This window comes from Heptranchias perlo, chromosome 11 (genome assembly GCF_035084215.1).
Source record: "Heptranchias perlo isolate sHepPer1 chromosome 11, sHepPer1.hap1, whole genome shotgun sequence".
NCBI classification, from domain to species: Eukaryota; Metazoa; Chordata; class Chondrichthyes; order Hexanchiformes; family Hexanchidae; genus Heptranchias; species Heptranchias perlo.
Window position 1 is genome coordinate 41,772,422 of NC_090335.1, and position 11,554 is coordinate 41,783,975.

The following is an 11,554-nucleotide window of genomic DNA, read 5'->3' on the forward strand; positions in this document are numbered from 1 at the left end:
GCGTTTCTGCAGCCGCAGACCTGATTCCAGGATGGTACGTTGCCTCCCTGGTGCCAGGGTCAAGGATGTCACTGAGCGGCTGCAGAACATTCTGGGGGGAGGGTGAACAGCCAGAGGTCGTGGTCCGTGTTGGTACTAACGACATAGGTAGAACGAGGGATGAGGTCCTGCAGGCAGATTTTAAGGAGTTAGGAAAGAGATTAAGAAGCAGGACCTCAAAGGTAGTAATCTCCGCATTATTCCCGATGCCACAGGCTATTGAGTACATAAATAGGAGGATAGAGCAGATGAATGTGTGGCTGGAGAGATGGTGCAGAAGGGAGGGCTTTGGATTCCTTGGGCATTGGGACCAGTTCTGGGGGAAGTGGAACCTGTACAGGCTGGATGGGTTGCACCTCAACGGAGCTGGGACCAATGCCCTCGCGGGGAGGTTCGTTAGTTCTGTGGGGGGGGTTGAACTAATTTGGCGAGGGGATGGGCACAAGAATGTAGCATTGGAAAGGAGAAATAAGGGGCACAAAGGATCGGGAGAGAAAGATAGTACTAGCGCAAGTAAGAGTACAGTATTAGGTGGGATCAGACTAAGAGAGAGTACAAGAAAGGCGAAAACTGGTTTGCAGTGCATGTGTGGAAACGCATGAAGCGTGGTAAACAAGGTTGGTGAGCTGCAGGCGCAAATGAGAGTATGAGAATAGACTGGCAGAAAACGTAAAAGGGAATCCAAATGTCTTCTACAGGCATGTAAACAGTAAACGGGTAGTAAGAGGAGGGATGGGGCCATCCCTCCTCTTACTACCTCTAAAGGAGATCTACTCATGGAGGCAGAGGGGATGGCCCAGGTACTAAATAAGTACTTTGCATCTGTCTTTACCAAGGAAGAAGATGCTGCCAGTGTCTCAGTAAAGAAAGATATAGTTGAGATACTGAATAGGCTGAAAATTGATAAAGAAGAGGTACTAGAAAGGCTAGCTGTACTTAAAGTAGATAAGTCACCCAGTCCAGATGGAATGCATCCTAGGTTGCTGAGGGAAGTAAGGGTGGAAATTGTGGAGGTACTGGCCATAATCTTCCAAACATCCTTAGATACAGGGATGGTGCCAGAGGACTGGAGAATTGCAAATGTTATACCCTTGTTTGAAAAAGGGTCTAAGGATAAACCCAGCAACTATAGGCCAGTCAGTTTAACCTCAGTGGTGGGGAAACTTTTAGAAATGATAATCCGGGACAGAATTTACAGTCATTTGGATAAGTGTGGATTGATTAGGGAAAGCCAGCATGGATTTGTTAAAGGCTAATCATGTTTAACTAACCTGATAGAGTTTTTTGATGAGGTAACAGAGAGGGTAGATGAGGGCAATGCAGTTGATGTGTTGTATATGGACTTTCAAAAGGCGTTTGATAAAGTGCCACATGGTAGGCTTATCATCAAGATTGCAGCCCATGGAATAAAGGCGACAGTAGCAACATGGATACAGAATTGGCTACGGGACAGCAAACAGAGAGTAGTGGCGAACGTTGTTTTTCAGACTGGAGAGAGGTGTACAATGGTGTTCCTCAGGGATCGGTGCTGGGACCACTGCTTTTCTTAATATATATTAATGACTTGGACTTGGGAGTACAGGGCACAATTTCAAAATTTGCAGATGACACAAAACTTGGAAGGGCAGCAAACAGTGAGGAGGATAATGATAGACTTCAAGAGGATATAGAAAGGCAGGTGGCATGGGCGGACACGTGGCAGATGAAATTTAACGCAGAAAAATGCTCCTTCTGTACGGTAACCTTTCTATGATTCTATGAATTAAAGTTATCTCTGCAGCCAATATGACATTTTAGAAATTAAAATTACAGTACAAATTCTGTTAGATATTTCAGGAGTGATTTCCCCAAACTGGTACTCCCAGAAGGAAGCAGTGCTAACAGGGAGGGCATCTCTGGAAATCACAGGCCACACATCCGCGATTTCCCAAGATGCCTTCGCTGTGAGAGTAGTAACCTCCTAGGAGCGCTGGATCACAGAATCATCCCTTTGAGTCTCTTACAGCTAATCCTAGTTTATACCCAATTCAGACTGACACTCAAGGGGGAATTTTAATTCATTTTAATTCCTCCTGGTGAAAACCAGGCAGAAGGAGTTAAAATTGAGTGGCTCTTTCTTCCCACTCCGATACCGCCCCATGGCGATTGAGGTGTGCATCTGAATCAGACCATGACTCATTAATATATGCTAATGAGGATCCTATTGCTCACATAGGACCCCGAGGCTACTTTAATGGCCTACTAGCCGGAGCGACCACGTGGTCACTTTGACCAGCAAAGCCCGCCTGACACCCATAGAGGCCCCAAAAGGTAAGTAAACCATCTATCTTTGTGGGGCCAGGAGAAGCAGGAGTGTTCCTCTGGGCCCCACAAAGAAAGTCTGGGCCTCTGCTGCACCTGGACTACCCCCACCCCCACCCCCACCCCTTCCCACCCACAGAACTTTGCCAAACCGCCCCTCACACCGCACCCCGCCCCCCCCCCCCCCCCACCCCCGTGACTTACCTGAGTGCCGGCAGGGAGCGTCTGGTTCATCCAATCTTCTCATGCCGGTAGCCAGCTAGCTGCTTCTTTACACCCATTTTGGGTGGGCAACTGGCCGGCAGGATGTCAATGAGGCCAGGTTGTTAAAACCGACAGAGACTCCTGGGTGGGAGGTTTGGCAGCTGCCCCCAGCTTTCCGTCCAGGAATTAAAATTCACACTTTAGATATAGATCTCTGATATCATCACATATGATACTAATTCCCAACCACAGTGAACCTGAAATTATGCTGCAAGATACTTGTGTACCAATGCAATCCCTCTTTCCACTGCTTTAACAGGGGTACTAACCCATTAAGATGTTCTCAGCACTGACTTGTGTTCTGCTTCTTTGGGAGACCCTACTGATAATTGAGATACTTGTGTATCAAAGAGATCACAATTACTAGCAGTGTTACTTTTTGACATGACCTTTTTGTTTCAGTATTGCAGTTGATGGTCCTTTTGGTACTGCCAGTGAGGATGTCTTTCTATATGAAACTGTTGTCCTTGTTGGAGCAGGAATTGGAGTTACTCCTTTTGCATCCATCCTCAAATCAGTCTGGTACAAGTACACTCACTCTGATCCAAATCTGAAGCTGAAAAAGGTAATCGCACAATGAGCATATTTACTTCAGGAGATTTATTTTGCTTGCAAGAATTGATTAACAGAATTTAACTGATATTTGGTTTAGATTTAATGATTTGAAAATGAAAATAAAATAAAAATTGGTCTTAATCTCAATGTGAAATACAACAACTGATTCAAAAGTAAAGAATACAGCAAGAACCTTAAGTTCCTCCAGTATCAAAGAGGACTAGAAATTCGATCGGGGGGGCAGGAGGCGTGCTGCACACGCCTGTCCCCTCTCAGGATGACAGCATGCCTTCTTCCTGCCACCCATTCTGCCAGTGCCTTTGTTAGTACCATGCAGCCAGCTGGGCCAGAGAGCCCTGGCCCATGCCGAGATACTGCAGTTTGCAGCTGGGCTCTCAAGGTCCAGGGCTGCTCAAGGTCACCTACCATGACCATCTGAAGTGTCCTCAATGGAAGCTCAGCAGTCTTTCCACCTCCCAAGCTATCGGTCTTCTCCGATGGCGGTCAGTGGTCTAGGGGCAAATAAAAGGGCAGAGCATAAAGTAAACAGATCTGTGGGATGGACGAAGGGACAACTGTGATGGCAAGAGAAGTTGGGGAAAAATTATATTGATAAATTGTGAGAGGGCGATGTAAGAAATAAAAGATAAATTACACAACACACACAGAGAAACTTTAGAGATATTGATTTCCTTCTTAGATTTATTTCTACTGGCTATGCCGAGAAACTAGTGCTTTTGAATGGTTTGCTGATCTCCTCCAGTCACTCGAGTCACAAATGCTTGAAAGAGGCAATTCTGATTTCCTGAGCTACAACATTTATCTCACTGGATGGGATGAAAACCAGGTAATTAATTATTATTATTACCAAATTCATCCAGCGTGCTTTATCCTAGGAATGTGACCGAAAAGGGTCAGATCTGGATTTTTGTTCATCTCTTCCTATGTCTTGTAATGGCCAATCTGGTTAGAATGCATATCCTGCCAAGAGGAACCCTGAATGGTTCATTGGGCAGCATGGTGTTAGCCACGCAGAGGGGGAAGATCCAAGATCTGATCCCCAGTCTGCACTGAATTAGCCTTTATCAGTCACAGCAGCAGTGGATATACTACAGCTGGCCTGAGCATTCCAGAGCTATGTAAAGGAAAGTACAGCCAGGAATCCTGCTGATGATCACCATCCAGGCGTAAACTGTTATATGCCTAAAGTGTTGGATGATTTTGCCTCTGACATAGCATCACAGTTAAACATTTGTATAATTCACCCTATTAAACTGTCAGCATCTTTCAGTTGTTCAGTGGTTTTTATTGCTGGAGGTAATTTGGAGAGTGCATTAGTGTATCGAGACACTGGCATTGAGCGGTGGAATATGGCTGATGCTTATGATTCCTCATATGGTGAGTTCATAATCTTGGGTGGATTGCCAAGAGAAGGGCTGAGTGGAGGAGAGGCCACAGAAAGTTGGGCGGCAAGGGGGGGGGGGGGCAGAATGGTGAGGCCCGAGGTTCCGCAGATATCGTGCCTCAGGCCTCACTGTAACGCAGCCAGCGCGGCATGACAGCCCACTGGTGAAGAGTAGTGAAAAATAGGGCTGCTGTTTGCGCTGCAGCGGCCCTCAGGTGAGCAGGTCTGGGGGGCCGCCAGTTGGGAGCAGAAGGCCGATTGGAGCCGGGGATCGTGGGTTGGGTCGGGAAAAGTGGCGATCGGGAGAGGGAGGGGGGGGAGTTGGGAACAGCGGCGATAGGGAGGGCCAAGAGCACTTTCACTGCTCCCAGCACCACATTCTGGTAAGTTACTTACCTTCTTTGTTGCAGGCGATGTCACAGGCTGCCTCAGCGCAAACCAGTCTTGGAGAGGGGAACTCAAAAAGGCGTTAGACCTTTTATTTGAATATTTATCCTGCTGGAGGCGTGGGCAAAGGACGCCTCTTGTTTATCAATATGGCGGGAGGCGCACTTCTGGCCGGCAATGTGCGCATGCTTCCTTAGTAGTCGTAAACACATTTACAATTTTGCCACGTAGAGTAATGAGAGAAATTCTGACCACATTATTTTGACAAAATGGCTACACAAATGTTTAATGTAAAGGTGCTTAGAATTTCCAGCTGGCCAGGGACTGGTTCAAATGTGGGATATTGGGATGCACGTGCCCAGGCCTGTGCTATTCTAAAGGGATAGTTGGGCCTGCATTAGTGATAGAAAATATGAGATACAAAACTAATAATTCACTTCATACCTCTAAGTATTTTCCTTTATAATACTGCAGTGAAATTTAAAAAATCATATATTTGGCAGACTTTTGGTTCCACAAAGGATTTTGCTCAGTCGCATAGTAGAGATGATTAAGATTAATGTGGTATGTGTCGGTCAGTGTATCTTTTTTGCCTTGAACATATTTTGGGGGTTAGTGCAGTATTACAAAGGTTACAGTCAGTAAGAGTACAGAAAAGCAAAAGTGGAGCTTAGCAAACTGTTCACTTAGTGTGCTACAGCTTACTTTCCATGTCAGGGTAAAGTATGACATTAGCATTTTTACATGTCTACGGCTGTGTGGATAAAGGTAACAAATGGACTCGTGTGCATTCTGTGGATGAGGTAAGTTTAGTTCTGATCTTCACTAGGAAAATGTTATGAGACTAATAATTTCAAACTTCCCCAAATTTTACAGAATTGAAAGTTTTCCAGCCAACCACCTTTAAGGGGTTTTTTTGGTTGTTGAAATCTGGTAAATTTTAAACCACAGATAAAAATATGTACATGTACAAAAGATTAAGAAACCTCTGTCACATGGCAAATATCTGGGTCACATCACACTTCTAGAAAGGTATGAAAAAAAGAAAGCCAATCGTTTTCTGCTGATTTCTCCTGATCCTAGGTATAATTGATGTCAGGATGGGTCTTTATACAGCACTTAGATCTTATCGCCTTAAAGAGGCATGCCAGTTTATACATAGAGTAATATATTGCGAATTACATGACATAATGGGCTCGATTTTCCCGGCAAATCGCGAGTGCGTGGGAGCTCCAAAAATCGGGGAAATCCCATTCGGGTTCGGAAACCGACTCCACCCCGCAGACTTCCGGATTCCCCATTGACGTGTCTGGGTGCGCGCACACCTCCCGAATGAGGAAGTCCCATCAGCAATTAAAGCCGGCGGGATGATCATTTACACAGTTGTTGAGGTAGCTTTATTACTTGAAGTACTTAATTTTCTCCACATTTTGGCAGGGGTGTGATTTTGAAGCATCCTCATCATGTTTCCCGTGTTGTGGGAAACACTCCATGTTGCAAAAGACATGTTTCAGCCAGCAGCCAGTGGGACATTCAAATGCTTATTTGACAAATGGGGAGAAAAGCTCACTTATTGCAGCAGGGCACTCTGTTATTTCAGTCAAAGTTTTGGCTGCAAGATCTTTGTGTTTTCACTGAAAATTATTACTTTCCACTCAAAATTCTGCTGTTCAAACACATTTACCCTCATTGCGGACCCCCTCAAACTCACACCATCAGGATGGGGGGGGGGGGGGCGCCATGGCTGCATTCACCACTACATCCGAGGACGAGCAACATCACCAGCCTCGCCAGGCACGGCGTTCACCTCCGCCACGTGGAGCTCCACAACACAGCGCTGCGCCACAGGCACCTGCATAAGAGCACAGAGGGCAACAACAGGGAGGGGTGCCGCTTGAGGAGGCCCCATCCACATCTGCCTCCCACATTGAGGAGGAGGAGCAGGAGCAACCCATGGACAGAGCAGCGGCTCACCTGGCTGCTCATGAGGCCAGGGAGTCACTGATATGTGAACGGTTCTCCTAACATCAGACAGTGTGAAGAGTCCAGTCCTCACACTACCTGGATAGAGCAGCGCCCACACCAGCAGCCGCCCCATCCCTCCTTGCACAAGACAGGCCTGCAACTACACATGCACCCACTGTAGAGTGACCCAATGGGTGGCATCAAGTGTCGCCGTTCATGGTGAACCTCATGAAAGGCCCCTTTTACAGAAGCCAGGCAAGAATGGCCAAGACGTGGCAGTAGTGGTGACAATAATAATATTTAATGTGAGTTTAACAAAAAGCTAATATAAATAAAAAAACATGACCAACCGTCAAACACCCTTGTGCATCCCCTTTGTGCTTACAAAACCTTCGCCTTTCTCTTCCGACTACTTCTACGTGGTGCATCCCCATGTGGCTGCAGCAGAGGTAGTGGCAGGTTGCTCTTGTTCATGTCCTGAACGATTAGATGCTTTGGGCCTATACCTCTGGGTTTTGGTACCCGTGAAGGCCCCTCCAAAGTCTGCTCCACCTGCACCTGTGCAGGGGCAGACTCAGCCACCTGGAGGGGAGGCAGCATTGCGGGTACTGGTTGAGAGGGGGGCAACGGGTGAGACGTGTGAGCGCTTTGAGTGGCGTCCCCACTTCCATGTCCCCTTTTGCCATCATCCCTCCTCTAAGCCAGGCCCACATTACTCCTACCACTCTGCTAGAGAACAGTTTGGAGGACACGTGTGAAGCCTTGTAAGGCCGTTGCTAGTGTATCTGCCTGCCTGCCTGTTTAAGGCAGCAGAATGTTGTTCACTGTGAGTCCGAACGCCGTTGTCAGGGCCTGAATGGACTCATTTGTGAGCCGTGCTTGAAGCTCAATGGAGGCTAGCGTTCTCTCCATCGCAGATATTCCCGCACCTACCCGTGACAGTATCTCAGGGAGTTGCTCACGTCCCTGTGACACTATCTCAGAGATGCCCTCGTGTCCCTGTGACAGTACCGGCAGGTCCTCTGAGGAATCACCCTCTGCCATCACAACGTCATTGAAAGCCCTGTAAGAGAACAGAAGGCAATATTAAGCATGATCACAGATGTGTCATGTTACGATGAGCATACTGAGGTGCTGAAGATGGCAAGGCATGTTAAATTAATTCATATTGTGTGTGCTGAATGTTAAAGTTATGTCACCAGACGTTTGTTGGGTGCCAGTCTCGGCGTCCCCAACGGACAGGCACTCGAGGGTTCGGCTGAGCTCCAGCGCCCACTGCTCCACGTCTGTGAGGACGACAATTTGTTGCAGCCCTCCTCCGGTCCTCGCCCTCTCCCGTGCATTCTGGGCTCTTCTCCTATAAGGGGAGAAAGTACAGACGCGTGAGTGAGAGATGGTGACGTGGCCAACCGATGAATGCATTGGTTTGGGTGCGACTGACCGTGAAAGAGATGCATCAGAGAGTGAGTATGAGACAGAGCCATGGTGGGGGGACTAATGGGGAGGTAAGGAAGTGCTGAGGAAGTGCAGGTAAGTTGAGGATGAGCCCTAAGTGTGTGTGAGAGTGATGTGCTAGAGTAGTGTTGGCAGTGCAGAATGAGTTGGGGGGTGGGGGCGGTGATGTGGAAGAAGGAATGTAGGAGAATCAGTAAGTGTACTTACTTTGGCTGACCTAGTTAGGTCATTGAAGCGCTTCCTGCACTGGATCCAGGTGCGGGAGACATTGCTGCTGCTGGTCACCTCGTCTGCCACCTTGAGCCAGTCCTTCTTGGTGGCAGAGGCAGGCCACTTCCTCCCGTCTGCCAGGTAGAACACATCCCTCCTCCTCCTCACCCCAACCAGTAGCACCTGAAGTGAGGCATCACTGAACCTTGGAGCAGCCTTGCCCCTGTGCTGCTCCATTGTGGTGTGTGGGTGTTTGCTCCAGGAGCAGCCATTGGAGGACTGCCCCATTAAATAGAGCTCCTCCAGCTGACAGCCTGTGATGAGGGTGCGCAGTCCGCCCACTGCACAGCTTTCGGATGGCAAACCCGGAAGCCACATTTTTAATTGGGCGTGTTACCTTCATAAAAGGTAAAACTTCATATCCACTGGCTTACCATGAGCAAAACACAGAAGATCTGCTAGTTAAGAATTAATATTTTTTTTATTATATTATTTTGGATATGTTGAAATTACACTACAGGTGAATCAGGCAAAAGAGTAAAGATTAGCTACCTATTTCAGGTATGGCCCATCACCAGAAACCTTCGTCAGTTGGTAACCATTTCTAGCATTTTCTGTTTATATATCACCCTTCAAGTATTATCCATTTCCACGAGACAATAGGGTAGAAATTATTATTGGTGATATTATCACATGAATGGTTACCATGTCTGTATCACATTTCTTTCTCCATTGTTTTAACCAGGTAAAGAGGAATTTGATATTACATTTTAAGCACTCATTTGATTACATCGCCAAAAGTACCTTCTTGCCTATTATCTATATCCATTTTCTTTGTACTGTAATGCCTTAATAAATTAGTCTTAGCTATTTGTATATTGTTAGAACATGCTGTTGCTCCTCAATTCAGTGACAGACACTAATGCTGATGTTAAATCATACTTTCCCCATTCTTAGGCCACTCACTTTGCCATGCACCATGAAGCACAAACGGATGTCATCACAGGACTCAAACAAAAGACTTTATATGGGAGACCAAACTGGGAGAATGAGTTCAAAAACATTGCAACCAAACATCCAAGGTAGGGCTTGTGAACAGAGCAACTGAACCTGAAGTGCTGGCCTATCTTGTTCATGTTTTTTCCACCCACAAAACACTGACAAAAATTTTTTTAAGAAGTTCTTCTGAGAATTCTATCAATGCCACAGTCATACTCTTTACTGCTGCTCTGGTTTCTAGTCTTTATTAATATGTGACCTTGAATTATCATACCCTCAATTTAAATCATTTTACTGCTCCTCTGTCCATGGGTGTTTACTTCTCCGGATGGACATCAATCTGTGAATAACTTGCTGCTCTATGATGTAGCTGCCGGGCAGTAGTGAGGGAGAACAGACATAACTTTCATTTTACCCCATGGGGATTACAAGCTGAGAACTGACAAAATGCATTAGATAAAGCAAAATAGAGCTTAAACAACAATGTTCCCTTTTAGTGTAAGAGTAATCTCCATTTGCTTGCAAATTTAAAAAAAAGAGTTGTGGTCAGCAGTATTGTCATAGGTTTGATGTCATTACTTCAAATGACATCAGATCTATGCTATGTGCATAGATTGTATATTCAGGGTGCTGTGTGTCATTTGGATGTTGCTAATATTGAAAGCGCCCAAGTTATTCTAAAAATTGCCTGTAGATTGCAGAAGGAAAGAAAAGCAATGACGGCACATGCAAACAAATTTTATAGAGTGACCTGAAACAGGCGTTAGGCCTCTGATTTGCATAAGCAATGATCCTAACCCCAATTTCAGACAGGTGCCCTAGACGACTACGGAGCACCCTAACCGATATGACGTGCTGCGTAGTTCCGGATGCCGCACGTCCACGACAAACGGATGCTGCACAATCCAATTTCTAGGCCCATGCATCTGCCCATAAAGACTGCTGTGGCCACAGTGAGCTTTTAAATAAATTACAAACTACAATATTCCCACCCGATTTTCTCTTTAATTACACAATTTTCTTTAGCTAATGTTTAGAACGAAAGTATTTAATGGAGACTGCTCATAAACAAAAGAAAACACTTGGGAATCTGAATCCAATTGACATTAGTGAGCACAGAAAACTTACCAGTTAGGTGGTTGCTCCTTGATGGTAACAAATGTGATCAAGGACGAGAAAGGTCTACTTCATGAAGAAGAAATGACTTAGATCCTTGCCTAGGATTACTAGTCTAAGAATCTTACCAAATAACCATTGTACCGTTGTGTGTCAATTTGGCTCTAGATCTGAAAATTGTGAGTACCAGCTCCATACCAAGTTTTGAACCATTCTGGTGCAGTATAGGAGAGTATTATATTGTTGTAGATGCTATTCCTCAGATGAAATGTTAAAATGGAATCCTATCTGCCTGTGCTGCATGTTAAAGATTTGAACAGAAGCGAGGATTCCCGCCCCACTCCGTGTTCTGCCCAACAGTCTTCCCTCAATCAATACCAATGGCCATTCATCTCATAGATTTTCATAGATCACTGCCAGCACAAAATGACTACCACAATACCTACATTTCCAATGCCAACAGGACCAGCCAGCGCTCTGCAGAAATGCTTATTTTGTTGGTCACATTGATGATGCCCTTATGAGAGTCCAGAATGTGACTCTCCCAGCTGAAGGGAAAACAGAAGTCATGATCCGAGTGAAAAAAATGGAAGAGGGCATATTTTTTAAAAGTAAGATGTCATTATTGAAAAAAAGTATTTTATTTTACAGCACTAATGTGGGAGTGTTCCTTTGTGGGCCCACGGCTCTGGCTAAAGTCCTAAATAAGATGAGTATTGCTCATTCATCTGTTGATCCAAGAGGAGTGCATTTTATATTCAACAAGGAAAACTTCTGAATTCTATTACTATCACTTTTTCTTCTGATTCCACAACAGTTTGTAACTTTTTGCAATAAAGCACACTCACAAAATGACAT

At 45.6% G+C, this 11,554-nt stretch overlaps 1 protein-coding gene across 1 annotated transcript in view; it reads left to right on the forward strand.

The window, feature by feature from the left end:
* cybb (cytochrome b-245, beta polypeptide (chronic granulomatous disease)) overlaps positions 1-11,551 on the forward strand; it is a 33,214-nt gene extending 21,663 nt beyond the window's left edge. Inside the window, exons 10-13 of the mRNA XM_067992852.1 lie at positions 3,007-3,169; positions 3,860-4,006; positions 9,539-9,663; positions 11,348-11,551. Of these exons, the coding sequence (XP_067848953.1) occupies positions 3,007-3,169; positions 3,860-4,006; positions 9,539-9,663; positions 11,348-11,474 (562 nt within the window). The 3' untranslated portion in view covers positions 11,475-11,551. The remainder of the gene's footprint in view (positions 1-3,006; positions 3,170-3,859; positions 4,007-9,538; positions 9,664-11,347) is intronic.
* The last annotated feature ends 3 nt before the right edge of the window (positions 11,552-11,554 follow it).